Source organism: Uranotaenia lowii, chromosome 3 (assembly GCF_029784155.1).
Source record: "Uranotaenia lowii strain MFRU-FL chromosome 3, ASM2978415v1, whole genome shotgun sequence".
NCBI classification, from domain to species: domain Eukaryota; kingdom Metazoa; phylum Arthropoda; class Insecta; order Diptera; family Culicidae; genus Uranotaenia; species Uranotaenia lowii.
Window position 1 is genome coordinate 224012716 of NC_073693.1, and position 23659 is coordinate 224036374.

Sequence of the window (23659 nt, forward strand, 5' to 3'; positions counted from 1 at the left end):
CAATAAACTGAAGAATAATCGTAGCCAGATTCAGAACACGGGTTAAAAACCTTACAGTCCAGTGTTATGCACCCACTGACGTTGCCGATTTGCAGGAGAAAGAGCAGTTTTTCAGTCAACTGAACAGCGTGGTTGAGAAAATTCCGAAGGGTTATATTCAAATCCGACAATCAGGCAGGACCTCGAGCTCTTCGTGGGGTGCCATGGTCTAGGACAGAAGAGCGAAAACGGAGAGCTGTATGTAGAATTTTGTGGCAACAGCATCACGCTGATCGGTGGATCGCTCTTCCCCCATCGACCAGCACATAAGGTCACTTGGGTATCCCGAGATGGCCGAACAGAAAATCAAATTGACCACATCTGCATCAGCCGAAAATGGAGAAGGAGGTAAACGAGCTGGTAGACAAGACAAGAGAACCTGGAAAAACTCCCTAGCCGAAGAGGGAGGAAGAGATATCCGATTACTATATCTATGACATTTCTCGCCGCCTTAATGGTGCAAGGACTAATGCAGGTCAGCAGTTGAAAGATCGGACAGATTAGCTCAAACTGAGCAGTTTGAACACCTCTTCCGAGTCACAAAAAGCGAAGGCCAACAGAACCCTGGCTGATATAAAAGCGTCAATCAAAGACATAAAATCCAACAAAGCGCCTGGAATCGATTGCATTCCTGTTGCGATGCTCAAAGTCGACCCTGCCTTATCAGCACAAATGTTGCACCGTCTTTTTGCTGACATCTGGGATACTGCAACTGTCGACTGGATGCAGGGTTTCCTCGTAAAGGTCCCGAAGAAAGGAGACCTGACAGAGTGCGGTAACTGGCGAGACATAACTTTGATCTGTGTAGTCTTTGAGTTGTACTCTCAAAGTACTCTGCAAAGTGATCCTAAATAGGATCCATAAGAAGATTGATGCTACACTTCGACAGCAACAAGCTGGATTCCGATCCAGACGATCGTGTGTGGACCACATTACAACGCTACAAATTATACTAGAACAAATCAATGAATTCCAGAACTCTCTTCTGCTGGTGTTCGTTGATTTCGAAAAAGTATTCGACCGCCTGAACTATGAAAACATCAAGGCAGCTCTAAGGTGAAGAGGGGTTCCAGAGAACTAGTCCATCTCATCGATGTAAAATAGGAGGCATTTTCGTGCAAAGTCCTGCACGACGGTGTCTTGTCTGATACCATCCCGGTAACTGCTGGAGTGAGACAAGGATGTACCTTATTACCGCTACTCTTTCTCATCGTAATGGATGAGATCTTGACTGGATCGATTGACTGTAGACCAAACCGAGGATTTCCATGGAACCCTTCGACAATGAAGCAACTGAGCGACCTTGACCTGGCTGACGATATTGTTTTGCTTGCTCAAAGACAACGAGATATTCAGAGCAAACTCGACGACCGAAAGCTCCAAGGCACCCGGGCGACTAGTTGAGAAAGTAGAATTCTACCAGTACCTTAGCAGCCAGATAACGCCTGATTGTGGTACCCGAATCAGAAAAACCCGATTTGCGTTTGCTAGTCTCCGAAACATTTGGCGCTCACACCAGACGAAAATCCGAATCTTCAACTCAAACATCAAATCCGTATTATTCTACGGATCTCAAACGTGGAACTGGTGTCGGTGTCATCAAAAGGCACTAGAGATCCAGATTCGGGAACTTAAGTGGAAATGGATTGGACACACTCTGCGAAGAGATGAAATCGAGATTTGAAGACTGGCGCTCGACTGGAATCCAGATTGGCATCGAAGAAACGGCAGGTCCAGAAGCTCGTGGCGGGGAGTGAGACTTGTGGGATTTGCAGATGACATGGTTCTCCTGGCATCGGGCCCATCAACCGAAGATGTCCAGCTACTCACCACAGTATTGATTGAGAAGGTGAACAGTTGGATGCGCTCTAAGAGCTTGCGTCTGGCTCACCACAAGACCGAGATGGTGCTGATCACCAACCTGATCTTAGCACAATCAGGGACAATTGCAGCTGGACCGTGCGTAATCGAATCTAAGCGTGCGATCAAGTACCTGGGGGTGATGATCGACGACCGGCTGAGTTTCACGGTCCACGTCGACTACGCCTGTCAAAGAGCGGCAATGGCAACAGCAGTCCTCTCACGGGCCATGTCGAACTACTCGGCGATCCGCTGCAGCAGACGGAGGGTCCTGACGAGTGTGACTTCGTCCATTTTGCGGTACAGTGCGGCAGTTTTGAACAGGCAGAATAATCTGCAAAAGCTCTGCAGTGTGGAACCAGACTTACATAAGACTTTACCTTCTGCGTATGCCGAGCTGCCTGGTACGTTGCGCCCTCTGCGACGGAGGTTGTGGGGATAAGACAAGACCTTCTCCGCAGTCAAACTTGTAGGGGAAAGAGTATTCACGTCGTGGAATAGTCTCGGGTAGAGTGACTTTACGTCGTCGGCGGTTGAGTAACTCGAGTCGGTGTAGGATGATGTTTTCGCCGGAAACCATCCGAATAGTTTTCGTTAAGCCTCGGACGTGTGCTGTGACAGGCGTGAGTCTAGGATAAGCTGCTCTCAATTCTGCACACAGACGGGCTAAGAGGAGAGGGCCTCGAGCCAAACCAAACGGATCCAATATCAAGAGTCGTTAGAGGAGAGGTCATTGGTCCCTTGCAGTGGTCTCGAACAGAGGCGGAGCGCACGATAGTCGTGGAAACCACGCGAGCCTCGACTTGCGAGTAAAGGCTGGACCTCGAGTCGTCAGAGGAGAGGTCCTTAGTCTTGAATCGTAGGCAGGGTATATATGCTGGAGTTTTTACTTGAAATTGAGTAAGCCTATGAACGCTTAAGCGCGGGGGGAGTGAAAAAATCACACTTTAATGTCCACGTGGTCTAAACGGCCCCTAATAGTGTTGGCTTTCCTTTTCAAAAACGTTTGTTTCGATTATTTCTGATAACTGATTGACTGTTTTGCATAGAATTAGCTTTAAAACAAACATTTCGGCAGATTTTTTTAACACTTTAGATAGGAGAACAGGTTTCGGTCATCTTTTGCAATTGGTTAGATCTATGTGCGGGCGTGAGGTGCCGAAAGTGCCGAAAGTGAGTATGTCGTTAGTAGGTGGTGACAAGGTGGAAAATGAATCAAAAACTTCTGTGAAGTAGACTTATTAAGCATTCACATGAAGAACCAGTTTGGGTAGGTTTCTTCGATTTAACCCAAGACAAAAAAAGTCTATGCAGAAATGGGGAAGTAAGGAAATCTACCATGAATATACTTGAATATCGTTCTCGAGTTTTACCAACTATTAAATGACGCGACGTGGCTTTATCTAACTTGCCGAATTTTATATTATTCTATCTCACATGTTTTAGTTATCTACAAATAAATTAAAGCATTTACAAAAGTTAATCATTCCGTTACAATTAAGAAATAAGTAAGTTGGTTCAACAAAGTTGTAAGTTAAACATTCCATTATTAGTGTTTCTCTAACTGTTTTGTAGAAACTAATTTGGTAAAATTTTCATCGTGATTAAGGATCATTGTTAAAGGATAAATATTGGCTAAAATTTAAACGGTAAACATGTGCTATCGCTCTTCAAAATTCATCCAACGTTCAGGCATTCGAATTTTAAATTCCCAAGACCCATCTGCCATATGCTTCTTTGCAACCGTCTTTAAAGGTCCCATAGACATATGTCGCAGGACAGTTGCATACGCCAGCAAACTGGAACAAGGAATAACATAAAAAATAAATGCAACGACCAGGAAAGACATCACCCGCGAATCGGTTGGTAGGTCGGTAGATGGATACCTAAATGCTTTGTTGAATGAATAACAGAATGTAAATATCATTTCGGTTCCTCTATGTACCAACATATTCGTTGGTACATTTCTTGTTCCTGTTCTGAATTCTGAGGGTCCAGGCCGCGATTAGCTCGAGTCGTTTACCTACTGTCCAGGACACGGTTGGCTGAGTTTTCGATCGAAACATATTCGTTCTGGTCCTGTTTGCGGGGTGCACCCCACTCAATATTGAAGAAATGGTGCTACCCTTGAAAAATATCCTTGCGACGTATTTTTCAGAATTAATCTTTAAATATTTTTTAAATTAAACTTTTACAAATCTTTTAAATGAGTTAAAAGAAACTTATCCATTTTAGTTTTTATCCGTCAAATTATGCATTTCCGTTAACGCATTTTTCTCTTCAAACTTTTGGCGTAAGTAGCGTAAGTGAAAGAAATGCTATAAACAGAAATGAACTAAGTATAAACTCATCTTCTTAACCCTTAAATTCTTGATTAAAATCACTCATTGAGTGAAACGGTTGTTTAGGAACAACAAATAAAATATTTTTTAAAAATTCTTTTCATTTTGATAAAATCCACAATGTCCACCTATTCAACCTAGACAAACTAGCTAAGTTGAAGCATTTTTCATTTTGCAGTTCTTTAAAATATAAAACGGTTTTTTTCTTCTCCGAAATGCTTTAGCCAAAGCTAAATAAAGTGAAAGATATTCCAAAAATTTAAAGTCTCGACTCTAGTAAGAATATGAATATATTTATTTTTTCATAATCATGACAGCAAAATAATTCGAGGTTCAGGCACCAACAACACGTGCAATATGAAAGCTTGAGCTAGGGACCAGGACCCTTTTATATTTATCCTGGCAATGCGTGGTCGACCTGTAAGAATAATTAAGGCAGGTGTTTCGTGTTCGGAAGGTGAATTCTCGAAAATGGAGGGGAAGACGTGTCTCATTCCCAAATGGAATACGATTTGTTCTGTCCAAACTTTTGGCGGGGGTGGTATTCCATTCCATATCGTGCCACAATTAAGGCAATTGAATAAAGCGTTTCATAGCGTCACTTGCTTGTAGGTGTTAGTTAAGTTCTGTTGGATAAGAAGGAGATTTCAATCTTAGTTTCGAATGTATCAACAGCTTGGAATACCAGCTTAGGATTTATTTTGTATTCAGTTTAAGGAGTGTATTCGAAAAAAGCAACACTTTGTTTTGTGAATAAATTGATGATTGATGATGGAAATTCATGACATTTTCAGCGTAGCTGCTTGGTAGTTTGATGTTTACATGTGCAAAAGATTGTGACGTTCTATCAAGCAGTTTTCAAATTAGCGTCCACTGAAGAACTTTTTCGACTTTCATTTTTGGGCACCACGTGTGCCATCTATAATGCATACTATGAACCACCTTTTTTCCATATCAACCTTTTTCCTGAAGCTTGACCTTTAAAATTATTATAAATTTTGAATTCGGTAGAAATTATAACAAATCTAGCCAATTTTTCTCCTTCTGCAAAAAATTACATATTTGACTATTTATCACTCCACCGAAGTATTTGCGTAATCGCACGATTTCAGATCCAACCGGCTTAAAGTAAAAACGTTGTTGGACCTATTTAAGTGATATGCAGGGAAAACGGTCGTATTGTCAGCTTCAACAGATCATCAGCCCCCTGATGAACAAGACGTCAAATTTTTCATTTTTTCTCCATGTTCATCTTTGGAACATCCAAGCGAGACTCGTCAACGAAAAGTTTTTGGCTGGAAACCTGTCAGGTGCCCGCTAAAGAGCTCGTTTGCTATCCATTTCAAAGTTTATCAACATTTCTTCCCACTAGCGGTCCAACTATTTTGCGCTCGATTTGACCACCGTATTTTGTTTATTTTACCGGGGCAGCTTTTCAGCTCAAATCAAATCGAGCCAATTTATTAGTCAGCCAGATGAACGAGTCAGAAAAAATTACCTTTTTTATTACTTCCCTTATTGAAATTTTCGGATTGCACTTGATACAAACTCTCACTTTCAATCATCTCCAATTTTTTTTCAAATTGTAGCTCACTGTTAGATCCTCGAGGATTCCTTTAACAATTTACTATATGAAATTTGTTTGAATAGTGGATTTGCAGCTGTGTTTTAGTCTCCCACTGAGTCTTTCCTGGATTTTTCTCTATTCTGCCTTGTCATTGTCATTTGTCATAGAGCTTCTATATTGGACGCTACCTTAAAAACCACTTGACAGATTATCACCACAGATCTTTAACGTATACATTACATTACATAACTTGGTAACTTCACTGAAAATTTCATCAATTTCCATCCATGCATTCAAAAGTTATTCACAAATCAAAGTGTTGCAATTTTTCGAATAAAACTCTCTTTATTTAGCCGGCATTGAATGGCTCAATTTTGTTTCGTTTAAGGAGGCATCCATAAATTACGTAACGCTCCTAGGGGGGGAAGGAGTAAGCTCGAGCGTTACGAATTGTGACATAGGGGAGGGGGGGAGGTATGCTCATCGTTACGTAACGATTTTTTCCCTTAAAATTACAGTTTAATCGCCGCTAATTTTGATGTCATGCAAATTTTTGCAGAATGAAAAGCAAATTGGTTTGCTTAGTCAGTTAAAAATTTGTAAGCTTCAACATGATTGAAACTGTTTGTAACCTTTCCTCTTCAAAAATTCTTAAATAGACTGTATTGAATATCCGTGAAATACCAGTTGGCAAACCAAATGTTAGGTACATTTACCCCCAAGAACTCAATTCAACCTAAAGACGGAAATTTTACAATTTTTTCTCAATTGATTTTTTTAAAGCAAATTTGATTATTCCAATTATAAAACTAAGTGGAGTATGTTGATTAACTGGAGTGGAGTATATATTTTGCATAACTAGTTATGCTTCTTGAACAAAATAAAGAAAACAAGGTATCATTTATGAATTTATCTTATCAAAGAGTTATCATCAATGAAAACTAAGAAGCGATTTTGATAGACATTAATTCCGTTTTGAAGAACGTTAAAAAAAAGTTGTGTTAATTACTTTTTACTTTCGAAAATCTGTATTTAAAACATCACCAGATGTGAGGGGGGGGGGGGTAATTATCAGCGTTACGTAATTTTCATAGGGGGGTACGTCGAAGCGTTACGATTTCTGACATACGGGGAGGAGGGTGTCAAAAAAGTGCATTTTTTGCGTTACGTAATTTATGGATGCCGCCTAAAATAAATTCATTTAATTCAATTATAACGAAGTTTTATTAGATTGATTAGTATTCTTTACATATATAGATTTAAAAAATTATTGAAATTGTAAAGTCGTAGTTTTAGTTTGATTGTGTGTGAAATTCGGTATGATAGCGCTAAATCCCCTTCGACGTGTTTGCTTCCATGGTGACCGTATAAAATTGGTTTAATCAGTGATCAACCATGTTCATAACACCAAGCCGCCGATAAAAACAATCAAATTTGAAGCTAAATAAACTATTAATAAGTTAATTTTTAATAAAAATTGATACAATTACGATACTTATGACTATGTTTAGCCATTTAAAAGTCTCATATATTTTGTGTTTTTTCTTCTGCATTTGTATAGGATTTTAGTATACTTTTTAGTTTTCAATATTTTTATACCTTTTTGGTAATGTTTTACCAAATATAGTAATAATACATATATACCTCAGTGTCAGCCTTCTCCATAAACCTCATCAAACACATTCATTTGAGCTCCACCTACTGTCGAAAGTTCCTACTAAAGTCACTGGTAGTATTACCATCACCTCCAACCATGGGCAGAAACACCTTTACCAAATCAGAAATCTGATAATGGTAGTTTAGATCGTCAATGTAGGTACATGATATTAGGAACTTTCTCCACAAGATGGCGTGCTTAATGTGTCGCCTTGGTTTTTGAAGAGTGAGGTATATTGGTTTTATTACTATATTAGATATTACGGAAAGCTCTCACTCTTGGTAAACAATCGCTTACGGTTATCATTGATTTTTCGGGGTCGAGATATTTCCACTACACATTCGATGAAAAACACCAAAATCCCTCCAACGAGTCCTATTGCCAACATGAGGAAGGCCCCAAGAAGATGGGACGGTTGCAGCCGAACGGGTCCATCATTATGCATGTGACGAGATGTGGCAATAGCCAGCTGGACTTTGTTGTTGTCGAACTTTGATACAACCTAAAACAATCAACATTTTTTAGTACATTTTAAAGAAATATACAAAAGTTCATTATACCCTATGCTCCCACTGTCGCTGAATTCCCGTTTGAAATATCCACAGAATAAGATAGTCCAGCTGTTTCATCATGGGCCAGGTTTTGCTGCTCATAATAACACAATTCTCCCAATAGATATCCTCCATCATGAGATGAAACTCCGTCGAAGCTTCCTCGTCGATATATTCTCCAATCGCAAAATGACCGTACGGCAATCGCTCGATGCTGTAGGCAAGATCCTGCTGCTTCGTGTGACCATGTAGAACTTCCTTGGGGTACGTTCGAAAGTTGTCCAATAGCTTCAAAATCATAGGTTGAGTAGCCATCAGAATCGAGAAAATCCACGCGTCATGAGTTGATGCCCAGTGCATGTCGCTATCGGCCAGATCTTGCACCGTATCGATTGGGTTTTCGTAGCGCGGGATGGTCATTATGCTGGACAACCCTCCACTGTAAGCATTTCCCACCATGAGGCCGACAAAAAGTAGCGATCCTACCAGTATCATTTGCGAAACAAAATTGTTTCGATTAAGACGGATCAACACTGTTTGCAAGATGAAAATGCTGCCGACGATCATGTAGGTTTCACAAACGTCAATTCGTCTTTTCTAAAAAGTCAAGTGTTAGTCGGTGTTGTTATTGTTATGAAAGGTAAGAAATGTTACGAGTGAAAGCTCAGTTTCTCAGTTTGAAGATCAAGTTAGTTTAAAATAAAAAATTTATATTAGAGCCTGTAGAACACAGCGTTGACACTAAGCCATCAAGTAGAGAGAATTTAGTTTGGCTTGTGAAAGGTGTTGGGAGATCTATCGCAAACGGAAATGCGAAGTAGAAGGATTTGGTTGATGATTACTACGTCCACCTACTTACCACTACGTTACTTAGCCCTCGCACAAAGTATAACCTGTACATGACGCTCATTGGACCGGCTGTCCTCTACAGAAGACATGGATATTGATCGAGGAGGACCTGCGCACACTCGGAGTATTCGAGCGATGAGTGTTAAGAACCATCTTTGGCAGCGAGCAGAAGAATAGAGTGTGAAGGCAAAGGATGAACCACGAGCTTGCGAGACTCTACGCAAACCTACACCCATAGAAGAGGTTGCAAAAATCCAATGCCTATTTGGAACATCTCTGTGCCGATAATGCGCTGAAATGTGCACTGTGCCGAAGATGATATGTTTGAAAAACCGTAACTGGCATAAGGACTCGGCTCCCAACTAAAATGATGCATGACCACTACATTCAAGCAAAACAAGAAAAACATTTTATGGGATTTCGTTCCTATTGGATAATTCATCCCAGAAACAAGAAAATAAAAATATAAACCTCAGCGCCCGAAGGGAGAATCGAACTCAAATCACCAATTTAATCGTCTTGCCAGACCGACATCTTAACCAGTGTACTATTTGAGCTTCATGCAGGAAGAGGGATATTTGTCATAGGCATTCTGCCACCGATCAATCACAAAAGAAACGCACGACAGTGGCTTCCCGGCGTTTGGTCTCCTTTCAAGGTATTCATTTGTCTTGCGATTGAAACGGGAAAGGGAACGGGAGTGGAGGAAACGGGAAACCCATTGAATGAGAACTGTGCTTTGCTTACTGCCTGCTATTACATACACACGCTACATATACACAGCTGCTAAAGCCGGGCAGCTTGGCCGGTGCTTGTTTGCCGGTCAATTGAAGGAATATATTCTTGTTGCTTTTGCTACATACACACGCACAGCTTAGCCGTGGTTGTTTGCCGGCAAATTGAATTGAAGGAATGTTTTTTTTGTTGCTTTTACTGCATACACACGCACAGCTCGGCCGTGGTTGTTTGCCGGTAGATTGAAGGGATTGAATAAGAAGGATGTTTTTGTTGTTGCTTTTGCTACATTCACACGCACAGTGCTCGGTTCGCTGGCTGCCTGGTGTTGACCGGTATTTATTTCCATCCTTCTTCGTCTTGTGATGCGATAGGGAGGGACGTGAAAGCGTTTTTATTTTGTTTCTTTCAGACATACGCAATTCGGTTAACTTGGGAGATTAATGCCGGTGGGAGCAAATCGATTCAGCACCGATCGCGTTATCTTCTTGTACCAATGATGCTATGTAATTGACTACACGCCATTGGCACAGAGGCTGAATTTTGGGTGTAGTATCCAGAAAGTGGCGAAGGCTGGACGGATACACTGGGCAGGATATATTGCGAGAATGCTGAACGACTGTTCTGCTGAACATGTGTTCGCTGCGAATCCGGTGGACAACAGACGAGCAGGGGCGCAACGAACGAAATGGTTAGAAAAATTGGAGCGTGATCTGGCGAATGTGGGATGCCTGAGAAATTGGAGAACTATTGCCATGGACCGAGTGAATTTTAGGAATTATGTTAATCGAGTTGGTAAAGGGAAGATATTTACAGCGTGGTTACTTTGGTCGCCTCCGATGATTTGCGATTCGTGGTAGCTGTACAATAGGTTGAGAGAGTGGAGTACTTTCAGTATCTTGGTACCAAGAAAGACATCGAAACCCGAATCAGAAAGCCCGATTTGCGTTTGCTAGTCTCCGAAACATCTGGCGCCCACGCCAGATCTCTCTACGAACTCTACGAACTTTGTTTGTACGGGTGCGAAACTTAGAGCACATATGCGGTGACGACGCGAAAACTGCAAGTTTTTGTGAATCGCTGCCTGCAGAACATCCGCGCATGGTGGCCTGGCAACTGGATCTCAAACGTGGAACTACATCGCCGGTGTCATCAAAAAGCGCTAGAAATCGAGATTCGGGAACGCAAGTGGAGATGGATTGGGCACACGCTGCGAAGAGATGAAAACGAGATTTGCAGAGAGGCGCTAGACTGGAATTCAGATGGGCATCGGAAAAGAGGCAGGCACAGAAGCTCGTGGCGGCGTAGTCTAGCCGCTGAAATCCACACAGTTGACGAGAACCTTGGCTGGCAGCAAGTGAAGACGCTTGCTCCGGATCGCCAGCAGCGGAGATCTTTTATCTCAGCCCTATGCGTCGGTCAATCGGCACCGGACCCTTAGGTAGGTAGCTAGGATTATTTGAGTGATATCAATAAAGTGGAATCGGTAAGGCAATTGGCGCAACCATCGCGACCGTCTTAGGTTTCCGAGAGTATCAGAGTATCGTCGAAGTCAAACGTCAACGCAGACGGATGAAAAATTGGAACTAAACATGACCATTGCTGACCGTTGTAAATAGTCCTTCCAACGTTGGGAGATTTTCCATGAGACTTTACCTCCTTCGTAGGGGAACTCGGGGACGGGCCACGTAACTGGTAAGATACTCCATTGATGGGGAGTATTCGAGTAATACCGTTTGCTATAACTATGGGAAAAAGAAATGACCCTTTTCTCAGTAGAGATCGTAAAGGGAAAGGAATTTGGGGGTATGGGAAATACCTTTGGAGCAGAAAGACTTCAGACAATGGGCAAGACAGTTAAGTCGATGCAACTAGAAGTTTCGGGAACCGTCCTCATCGTAGTGTGAAATTCCAGACATGTGCTCTGACGGACGCGACTCCATGATAAGCTAATCTTGATCGGTTCACGACGGGCTGAAGCCTCTAGTCGTCATGAGGAGAGATTGGACCTTGAGCTTAGATTAGGTCTGGAATCTTCAAGAGGATAAATCTTAGAATATTTGCTGAGAAAAAGGATTAAGCTATAAGAGAATACCGTGTCGTGGGGCTCTGTGGCGCGTGTACGCGTATTCCTTTATTAGAGGACAGTTTAATCGCAATTTGAGGCAGGAACCAAGGTTACTTCCCTCAGGTATCTTCTACGCCGCGTTCAGATTGTCAGGTTATCGCCTTTTTTCTTTTTTTTCACGAGATTTAAGGTACCAGGAGTACCAAACAAAGATATAGTGGAGGTCATCAAGCTACAGTGGCGAAGTCTATCATGGTGAAGATTAAAAACAAAACTCTCTATGAGGGGGATCTTACGGGACACCTAAAAATCTTGAAGATATTTGAAATAAACTCACTATTGTAAAGAACGATGACTGGATGGGACCCGTTTTCAATCTAGACATACCATACAATGTAACTATCAACGATAGGGACGTGTGGGAGTTAGGTGGGCCTGCGGTTCCTTCCGGATCGATAAAATTCTTTACTGATGGGTCAAAAATGGGCAGGAGTGTTTGGACCTAGACTCAGGATCTCAATTCCTAAGGGAAACTGGCCAACAGTGTTCCAAGCAGAAGTTCAAGCCATTCTTGAATGCATTTTAGCCTGTTTGAAAAGAGGTTACAGGTACACAAGTATCTATATTAAGGGATTACAATGGAGAGAGAATTCTTTGCATTTGGAATGGTAATGATCAAAATTCAACAACTGCTTAACAAATCGCAACAATTTGCAACAATTAGCACATTTTCACTCTCTCTGAGCACCGGTTTCTTTCATTTTAACTTAAACCTTCTAATTCTCTCTAACAAATTGCAACAAATTACCACAAATTCAATCATTGGCAGCAAAGTTTGTTTGATCATTGACGAGGATTCTCCGTTTATCTCAGTCCCCTGATCTATATATTCTCTGACAGCCTGGCCGCTCTTCAAGCTCTAAGTACTTTCACATGCTTCTGCGGTATCCTAGGGAACAAAGAAGCAGACCAACTAGCTAGTGAAGGATCGCAGGGCCTGCTAATTGGACTTGAACCTTTCTGCGGAGTATCGCGGAGTGCCTTGAATGTGGAACTCAAGAACTGGGAAAGCACCACTATTATCTCCAACTGAAGAACAGCAGAGGGAGTAGCTCAGGCGAAAAGATTCATTGAACCTTAGGGGCCGTTCACTAATTACGTAAGCATGATTTTGGAAATTTTCAACCCTCCCTCCCCCCCTGGTAAGACAAAGTAAGATTTTTCAAAAACCCCCCTCCCCCCCTAGTAAGATCTTACGTTTTTTATTCTTTGAGAAATCGACACATTTTTTTCAATATAAAATCTACATTCCGATTTAAAAAAGATAGATCAGGTTAGCACAAACTTTTACAAAAAATTGTTATGTTTTTTACCTGAAAATCATAAAAATCTTTAAAAAAATATCACTCTGTGCTATTAGAATTGGGGTAAAAATGTTTAACGACAATCACGTTGTCAATTAACCTAAAAGCTCAGACTCATTCATCGGTAAACGATAAAGTCTAAGGATTTTTTGGTAAATCGTTTGTAAAATTTAAAGTTAGTTGTGTCTATATCTGAAAAAATCATCTAGAAATTCATTAATTGAAGTTCCTTATATTGATTTTTAAAGATTTTATTCTGGATGAAGTCATTTTCGAAATATGATGTATTCAGATCGTGGTTTCACAACGCACCATTTTCCTGTTTGTTTCTATAAATTTCTCAATTAAAAAGATTGCTATGACGGAAAGCGAAAAACGATGATCTTCTTTTATAATGTGATTTAGTGTTTTTAATGGCATGTTAGTTTGAATTGGTTGTCTATAATTTTTTTAGAACCTGCAATTTTTTTTTATTAATTATAAGACATTAAAAGATAAATAACGTAATATCAAAATTAATCAACAAATAGGTGGTGAGTAAAAAAAACCTGGTCTCGTATAGCTGTGATGAATTTTTAATGTTACATTTCTTACGTAAGATTTTTGGAAACCCCCCCTACCCCCCTAGTAAGAGATCGTAAGCAAATGTGAAACCCCCCCACCCCCCCCTATGTGCTTACGTAATTAGTGAACAGCCCCTTAGCACACGACTCTCCAAAAACATGTTGAACTTAAGTAAACACGAGTTAAGTACTTACATTGGTCTCCTGACAGGACACTGTCCAACAAAACAGCATCTCAAAAGGATTTATTGGCTCAAAATTTTGTGAAATTATAGATTTTTCTGTGATTTCGGCAACCTTGTTCTGCGGGTTCAAAAAGGAAACTGCAGAGCATCTTCTATGCAATTCCTGCGACCTCCTTAGTAGGAGAGAGCATGTACTTGGGGCAAATTTAATAAGCGCACAAGATATATGGTTGCATATCAGCCCTTAGAAGGTTATCATACATCTTTGATATAATACCTGATTGGGATAAACTGGTTAGTCAGCAATCAACTGTCACTTCAACCCATAGTGCAGTAATGCGGGGTAATTACCACAATAGATCAACTACTGGTCGCAGTGGGCTCTCCCCTACAAGGAAAAAAAGTGGTGAAGATCATCAAGATACCTGAGAGAGTTCGTCGGTATAGTATCACTATATTGGCTGGAGATTTTACTATAGCGATCAAAACCGTCGGCGAATTCTTGTAGATAAACTATAGACCAAGCCTAACAAGACCCTAATGTTTCAAGACCTTCTGATTCAACAATAACAAAAACTGTTTAAAAGAGCAAATGCTCCGGTGATCCGTGCCGATTAGGAGAATATCGTGTTTTATACCGATAAACATTTTGACGTACAGCTGTTCGTGAATAAACAGAACTACAGATTTTAGTTGCCTGAAAATTCAATAATCTCTCTGTACAGTGAAGGCCACTAGACGACAGAAATCTGCAGTGTTGAAGGTCTGGGCCGAAATAACTGTAATAGTCGAACTTTCATCACCTTTCATGATGAAGATCATCCGAACTCACTCAAGAGATGTAGATCAATCAATTTACGTATCGGAAATAGTTCTATAGCGTGTCGTCGAACCGTATACACGTCTTCACGTGTTTGAGGGTTCATTTCTAGCTCGGAGTTGCCTGTTAGTTTGCCTGACCTTAACCCTATGGATTTGGTTGTCTAGAGTAAGCTTGCCAGATTGCCCGGATTTATCCGGGTTTGCCCGGATATTTGATGCAAAATTTCGAGAAAGTCCGGTCCGGCCCGGTTGCCCGGATATCGCGAAAAAAGTCCGGATATTGCCCGGATTTTTTCACAAAGAAACCAAAGAAAAATCAAAGTTTTTGAGTAAGTTTCAGCAAAATCGATTAACGGTATGGAAATTTACAACGGTTGTTTCAAATAATTTCGCTGATATACTTTTATAAACCTTTAAATATTTAAGTGTTCCAAAAACTTTTTGGAAGTCTGCAATTACATTAATAAAATATTAATTTCATTTTTTTTGCATTTTTTCTTTGCTTTTATATCTAATAACACCTAAATTTTGCCCGGTTTTTGCCCGGTTTTTGGATTTGAAAAATTGAAATCCTTGCCCGGATTTTGCCAGGTTTTTTTGAAAAAATGCCCGGAATTGCTAGGCCCGGATGGGAGTGGAAAAAATTCTGGCAACCTTAGTCTAGAGTATATTGAAGTCCAAAGTCTGCTCTACAAAACATGGCGGTTTGGAAGTTCTGAAGCTATCTAGCTGAAATCTTGAGTAAAATACCATTAATTGAGCTTCTGCAGCAAGTGATTGTGCTCAACGACAAAAAAAAAGAAATCTTACTGATGTATTGTGATTTTTTACAAATATTTCATAAACGTCGCTGGTGAACTGGCAACACACACAGACTTCCGACATTCTAGTACTTCACTTTTTTCGTCGGAAGTCTTCCGGAAGTCGGAAGTCCGGACTTCCGAAGTAAAATTTAGTGCTGGCACGTTAATATTTTGAAAATTTGATTACCGCGTTGATTCACATTCACCGTTTTTCATCGACTCACATTCTGTATGTTATCGCTGAGGCCTTTCTTTCCAATTCGGCTCACCCGCTACTTAATATGAAACTTAGAAATTGAATTTGGTCTACAAACTTGACAAAAATGATCAAAGACTGGAGTAAAGATTTCCTAAGGTTAACTTAGCTTCTGTTTAGTGTGTCTGTAAGCTTAGAAGCCACTACGCTAGATGGGATGAACTAGATATAAGCATACCTGTCGTTTGATCACGTTCAAAACCATGTAGTTCAGAGCTGTTGCGATGAACCCGACTAGTACAAACGTTACAAAAACCGCCAACCAAAGAGTCGAAGCAAACGGTAATATAGGAATCATCCAACTGCTTAGCTGCTTAGGTTTCGGAGTTATACAGGTAATTCCGGATCTGGAAATCGGCTTCGACAGACTCAGGAAAGTAAACTCATGATACCAGGAATATAGGGCACCCACTCCGATGTCAGCACGCCGCTCAACCACTGCTCCAATGATACCGTTTCCGGTACGATTGTCGTAGATTTCGCCCCATTCTCCTTCTTCATCCAATGAAATTTCTAACGTGCAGTTATAACGTTCGCAGAACTCCAAAACTAAAAGATTTTCTGTACCATCGATCGCTAGTATAGCGTCGTGACCATAATCGGCGTTCGATTCTTCGCTCGAATTGACCATATTCCACCGAGTGTACGGTGAGTAGTTGAATATGGCTAGTTTTAGATAGCGACCACGAAGATCGTTGATTTTATCCGGAAACAGATCAAAACCATAGGCAAAGGTATCATTTCCAGGATCAAACCAATCGAGCAGAATAGGTTCATTGAAATTTTGGATATCCGAAAAGCGATTGGTTATGAGTTCAATCCTATTCGGTTCCACGGGAAACACAATCAGCAGATTTGGCATATCATGAACTGCGTCGTGTTCCAGGATTGCTGTTATGTCCACAGAGTCTGCTTTTTCCAGATCAGGTAGGAATACAAACCTTTTCGCGGGATACCTTTGAATGGTTCGATCGTGGAGAAAATTATATCGATCTAAGAAACTCAAGGATGCGTCTTGAGTGAGAACAAATCCCTGGCATCCGTTTTCAATGCTCGAGAGAAGCGTTTTATCCTCAACGGCCGTCAAGTCCATCCAAATCGAGGGATGAGGGCTGTTGAAGCCTCCGAAAATATCTCCATCCGAGGCATTATAGAAAAAACAAGTGCTATGAAGATGCTCAAAATACTGTACCACTGTGAAATAAAAAGTTTTTAGAACATGTTTCTGCTTTATAAACAAAGAAAGGCTTACCTATCAGATTTAACACCGTGGATACCCCTAACCACAACTGATCGTTTGTTGAGTTTCCTGTTGATTCCAGCATGGCTTTTTCCTGGTTGAGAAACACGCCCAATCGGAAGACCTTATAAACTGAAAGAAACTTATACATTATTGAAAATAACTAATTTCTCAATTTCGCATTTAGTTCAGAGCTTCTAAACATCACTCTGTGTAAAGAAAGCCATTTTCATCGATTACGTTTAATTCAATCTGAAATCCACACTCGTAAACGATGCTAATGATGTGCAAACAGCGGGAATTGATGCAAATTAGTTAAACATGGTTTGGGCAAATCACTTAATTTGAAGTGGAAGGTACTTAGTTGTAATATCGTAATGCACGTAAAACTACACACATGGCACATGAGAATGTCATAAGCTGTCTGACCTTAGGAAAGTAAGTATCAATAAAGAATTTTCACAAATCTAGAATTGATAAAGTTTATAGGATTTATCTCAATGATATTTATGTTTAAAGAACCCTTTTTTTAGATTTCCCAAATATTTTAATAATAATAAATGTTCAAAATAAACTCACATTTAGGACAAGGAAATTCATTATGCATTATTTTACGAGTTCTGTGACGTGAATTTCACCTCATAGTACTGACCCTAATAACCCATCCATGCTAGAAGAATTAGCTCGATTTTCGGAACTTATATGTACATAGGGGAGATAAGGACAAAACGAGATAAGGAGGACACCAATTTAACCTTAGAAACAATTAGTGGTATGAATAAGGTTTAGCAATTGCTTCGGTAGCTTTTACTTAGCTCGAAATCAATCGAAGCAAAAGTCCAAAGCATTTGCTTAGTTTGGTATGAATAAACATTTGCTTAGCGGATGTGTACTAAAGTCTTAGAACAGAGCTTTTGCTTCGAAAAATAGAGCTATCCAACCAGCAGAATCTGAAGTTTTCTAAAGTAAAATGAAAGAAGACGATCAGAAAATTTAAAAGTACGGTTAAGTAGCCTTGAAGTCGACGAAGCGGGTGGTGGGTGTAAGAGCGACCGGAATTTTTTTGGTTAATTTGTGCTCGTATGTTGATGTTTAAAGAAAAATGAATACATATTCGAATATTGTCAAACAAAAAATGGGCTAACTTTATTATTTATCATAAGCCCTACCGCCCCCCCCCCCCCCGGGATGTATAAAAAAATAGGCAATAGGCGCGCATTTTAATTCAGATTTTTTCTTAAACCTTAGAATTATATAAAAACGAGAGATCTGTATAATGTTTTAAATTATTACAATTTATTTCTTACTTTGAGCCAATTGGGACTTCTTCCACTATAGCCGTTTTTTTTATTTGAAATATTTACTAATTGATTTGTTTAATTTCATCTTAGACGAACGACAAGAATATGAAAAAAGTTGGGTTATCACTTCGACTTTTCTTTATCCATGTTGAAAATACGTTTTTGAATTGTTTTGAAGTAAAATATTGCTAATTTGATAAATTCATAACGTTATTAAAGAATTTTTTATTGGAAAAGTCTGCTACCGAGCATGCTTAGAAAATAAAGCAATTGCTGGGAGATTTGTCGAGCAATTGCTTCAGATTTGAGCTTTATTCATACCAAACTAGCTTGTTCTAAAAGTAAAAGCTTCTGACTGAGAAAACAGCTGTCAAAAAAACTTTATTCATAACAACCGAAGCAATTGCTTTAAGCGACTGCTCGACTGCTCGATTTAGTTTAGCAAAAGCAATTACTAGGTTTTTTTTATACCACCCAATGTTCCGAAAATCAATCATTTTCACTGAGCCATGCTTTACTGCATTCTGAGCTAAAGAATCGAAGCAGTCAATTTTTTCTTCTCCATTCAAAGCATTAAAACAATTATGCATGACAACGATGCTCCTGTATTTGAAACACTCTTGCAAAACATGATGCGGTAAAGAAGGACGCAGGCTATCAACTTTGAACGTCTCGATGATGATAGCCTTCCTTGATGATTTTCTACCTTCTAGGATCACAACTGATATGTATCAGTTTTTAGCGATCTGTATTGGCTATCAGTTGGTTTTTTTAATTTTCGCTTTGCGTAGAAGGACAAATCATTACTGGGAAACCACAATGAACTGTCCAGCATGTGCTACGACTTTTTTTTTTATACATTTGGTCCTGGTATTTCTTCAATTTTTCCTTTTGATACATCCATGATCGTCTATCAATAACGAACATTATCAACAATGATGCGTGGATAGATGTTCGTGAATGATTGTGGGAGCGACGTTCAAAATGTATCATCAAGTATGTCGATCACCTTTGAAAAGCCACGTGACTAAGAGCAATGGTAGCCCTCGATGGGGCATGGTATATTTTATTGTATCGAGTTAGTGATGATGTTCGACAAATATTCAACGGAAACCATCACCATGTGCGCATCACAGCACTCGGAAGTATACATTTTCCAACTTGAAATGAATCCTGATTGCTTTTCTTGAGCGATTTTCCGAACATTGCTTAGAAAAGAGCTATAATATGTGCGCTACTTCATTGTTTCTTGTTCAGACACTAAACAAGTCTATTTCCTAACTGGCTGAAACTTGAAAAAGTAGATAAAAACGTTTAAAAATGCATTTTAAAATGTTTTACCATAAGCTTAAAATCAGTCACTATAGGAGTATAATGAGAACCTTAACTGGGGCAGTATAAGCACCATTATTTGGGGCGCGATGAGCATTTTCTGCAGTTAAGTCTAGCAGCGAATTCAACTCTATGATGTCAATTGAATAATTGAGCTACAGCTTGACTTGTTTCATCTAACAATTTAGCCTACTGGTTAGGTATCTGGGAGGTAATCATAAGACTCAAGTTCGATTCCTGGTCGAGGTAATTTTTTTTCATTCAAAATTCTTGATCAATGCATTTTGCACTCAACGGTGAGTCGTAGATTCATCAAACAAAGCAATAACAAAATAATATATGTCTGTTTGTAGAATACAAACAATTCATATACACTCATACTTTATGTTTCTGCTTTGTTAGACGAATAATGCTTCTAGCCGTATATTGCAAAAATCAAAATATTGGATGTTGAATGGTAAATGAAAAAAAAAATCACCTCGACCAGGAATCGAACTCGAGTCTTCTGATTACCTTTCCGAAACCTAACCAATAGGCTAAACGGCTATCGATTCTACGGCAGAAAATGCTCATCGTGCCCCGATCAATGGCGCTCTATGCGCCTCGTGTCAACAAATTAAAGTACAAACGTGTTTTAAAAATGATTTTAGTAAAAAATAAAAAATTTAATGATGGTGAAAATTGAGGAACAATGTGTACATCATGTTCATCATGTGTACTTTATAGATCAAGATGATTTAACGATCATAAGAGCTTATTTTCAATTGCTCAAAAATTATAATACTTTCTTCACTTTAGAACCACGTTGATTTTTTATAAAAAAATTATTTCTATAAAGTGTAAAAATGAATACTCTTGATACTAAAGGAATACGAAACTGTTCTTCTTGAAAATTTATTTAATAAAATACGTAAATCAGTAGAAAAAAACGGTGCTTAACATACCCGGGGTGCTCGTTATGCCCTTATCTCCCCTATATCAATGAAATGCAAAAAAAAACTTACATTCAATTGTGAATAACTCACCACAGTAAACTCGTTTCGCGTTACAATCTTGTACAAACTTGGTCCTCATTGTTTGAACTATTAATTCTTCAACTCTGAGCTATTTAGCATAGATACTGGAGGCATATTTTAGAACATAAAGAGTGAAAGTATGTTGATTTTTCAAACATTTTGTCGAGGAACTCCATACAAATTTGAAGTCGATGGCGCCAGCTCGTGCTTCAACCAATCGAGCTGGAACTTTCAAAAACTCATTTTTCACCTAAAAGAACTAATGTGGGGGGTGCCGCGTTGTAAAAATATGTTTGAAAAATCATCCAATACAAATATGAAGCAGTCTACTTTACACCATGTCGAAATGGAAGCTTTCCAAAAAAGAAACTTTATAATCAGTATAATAGTTTTGTATATGTGCAGTGCGAAATCTATTTAGTCAATGAACAGTGCTATAGTTTTATCTTTTTTAATATTTTCATATTTTCTTAACTAATCTAATCACTAGTGCGCTACTCAAGTTGTCTTTTATCTAGCTCCTCAAAGAACTTAAAAATTTTAACCCTTATATTTTGCCATATTTAGCTTTACATTCAGCTAATTTCAATTTGTGTAATAATTTTTTGTTATAAAAAATTTTTTATTTTAAATATATCACGGCCTATTAAACTGAAAATTATTCTCATTTTGTACAACTAATTGAAAACATTTCTACCAAGCTTCAACAACCTTTTTGCCATTCAAGGATCTTTTCATCCACACTGACGCAAACTTTTTAGCATATCGAATACGCTGCAAACGTTTAAAGATACATTCCAGAATGAAAACCACAAATGAAGTCACACTTCCCAGACCCAGCATGAGCAAACCTCCGGCAATTTCCTCCACTTCCATCGCTTCCATTTTGTTCGGTTGCTTATCCCGGGAATGCTGAATCGAGATCTGTACTCGGATGTTCATGTACCGAAAGACGTCGGTCTGCTCTACGTATCTGAACAGGCAAGCATCGCGGATCCACATCATTATATAGTCGAAGCTGTCCAGCAGTGGCCAAGTTTTGGTGGCGTATCCGGTGTCGTATTCGTAGTACAGCAACTCCGACATGGCCCGGTAGTTTTCGATGTTCTCCGAAGTCAACCAATCTCCCACCATGTAGTGACCGTTCAACATAGGCGCCATCACGATTGGTTCTTCTCCAACATCTGCGAGGAGTTTCAGTGAGGGACGTGGAATGACCCGAAATGTTTTCAGCAACATTTTAATGTAGGGCTAGAAAAGAGAAGAATCTTTACTTAGCTAAGTTAGGTTTTTATATGCAGATTTGAAAGGTATCGAACTCAATGCTGTCATTTCGGGGTTTCGGACAAGATTTATTGAAGAGTGATCCTCCTTAGTCTATACAGATACAGCTTCTTGCGCTAGACTTTATCATGTTGTGTGATGTGACCCACGTTTTTTTTAAAGAAAATTTGTTAATTCAGTCTTTCTAATTATGAACATAGACAATGTTTGCTTAGTGATAATACAAAATGAGGGTAAACTCACATTTGGAGGAGTTAAACTTGAGCGAACTCCGGTATTACCGTGTTGCTCACAAGACATTTTTGCTAATTTCAATTAAGTTGAACGGCGTGCCAACTGCCATCCAGTATAAAGGATAGCAACATATTTTAGAATCCAACCGAACCACTTACATTTTCGCTGGTTTCAATCATGTACATCCAAGCTTCATGCGGGGCATTCCAGTGCATTTTACTGTTTGCCAGCTCCTCCACTGTATCGATCGGTGCCAGAAAGACAGGAACGGCCAGAATGCTATGGATCTTGCCAATGTATACGTATGCAACCAAAAGACTGAACAGCAAAACTGTCGTAGACAAAATCATCTCCGATACTCTTCCACTGCGCATAGTGCTAGCGGGCAGTAGCAATATAGCGGCAAAAACGTTCATGAAACTCAAAGAGAGACTTCTTCGTTTAGGCCTCCCATCGAAGTTACTCGGTAGAAAATACTCAAAGAGGGAGAACACGACAAAGGCAAGAATTACCATCCCCCATACGGTTTTTGTAAACATCATGAATATAATTCTCCATGAAGGCATCAACCTGAAAGAAAAAATTTTTACACATATGATGATCATTTCATAATCTGGAATCTATTTCTTACTTCGGTTTTGGAGTCAAACAGGTAATTCCTAGCCACTGGATTGGTCCGGTGAAGCTGAAGTACGCGAAAAGTTGCCACCATGTACCGACGGCTGAAATTGCGAAATCCACCTCACGAATAACTAGTGATCCCATCATGCCTTCACCGGTACGGTTTTCGAACACTCTTCCGTACTGTAAGTTGTTTTGCTCTGAAACATAATTTTAAAAATCTCAAATCCTTCGGCAGAAAGATAATGTTTACTCTTACCAGCTTTCAAGTCCCAAGTACAATTTATCCATTTGCAGAACTCTATAACAACGTATCCGTCCAAGCCATCGATCGTGTATTTATCGTTCAAGTAATACACCAATCCATCATCGTCTTGCCGCATCATTATCCAAGGCAACAGGAAAAATGCAGCCAGTTTTATCGTTTTCCCCATAAGATTCTCCAATTTATTGGGAAACAAATTGGCCCCTTCCTCAAATGTTAAAGATTCGCTTAAAAACGTATCCAACCTCAAAATGTCCAACGATTCCGGAATATTTCCAACGTAACGATGCGTTAACAAATCAAACGAGCCTTTATCTGGTCGAATGATCAGCAGATGAACAATCTCCAGAATAGTGGGATGCTGTTGGATGTTCCGTACCATGTCGTCTGCCTTTTCACCCTCAGAGTAAAGCACAAATAGGGCGTATTTTTCCGGGCGTCGAAACATCGCTTCATCATGCAATGGTATGTAGCTGTCCAGGAATCGCATGATGGCACCTTCATCGACAACGAAAACCGTAACGCCCAACTCTATTGCTTCGGCCAAAGTGGTCCAGGGTTCGGATGGTTCAGAGGTTATTACGGTAAACGGGTGATCAATACGAAAATCCATTGCTGGAGGCTCCTGAAGAATCCGGCATATGGTGACAGCTGTCACGAAATAAACGGAAACTGCAAATCGATTTAAGTTTAAACAGAGAATGG

The 23659-nt window shown here is 39.6% G+C and overlaps 2 protein-coding genes across 2 annotated transcripts; one reads left to right on the forward strand and one right to left on the reverse strand.

Moving 5' to 3' along the window:
* Nucleotides 1-1942: 1942 nt before the first annotated feature.
* Nucleotides 1943-5841, forward strand: LOC129753121 (uncharacterized). Its single transcript, XM_055748921.1, has 2 exons — nt 1943-2303; nt 5831-5841. The coding sequence occupies exons 1-2, from the start codon at nt 1943-1945 to the stop codon at nt 5839-5841; spliced, it is 372 nt and encodes a 123-aa protein (XP_055604896.1).
* Nucleotides 5842-7361: 1520 nt separating this feature from the next.
* On the reverse strand, nt 7362-23601 carry LOC129753122 (uncharacterized). The gene is made up of 8 exons (XM_055748922.1): nt 22949-23601; nt 22700-22889; nt 22227-22638; nt 21259-21801; nt 16914-16995; nt 15840-16855; nt 8026-8613; nt 7362-7967 (listed from the first exon to the last, which is right to left on the reverse strand). Exons 1-8 carry the CDS (start codon nt 23565-23567, stop codon nt 7725-7727), a joined length of 3693 nt encoding a protein of 1230 aa, XP_055604897.1. The 5' UTR covers nt 23568-23601; the 3' UTR covers nt 7362-7724.
* Between the last annotated feature and the right edge of the window lie 58 nt (nt 23602-23659).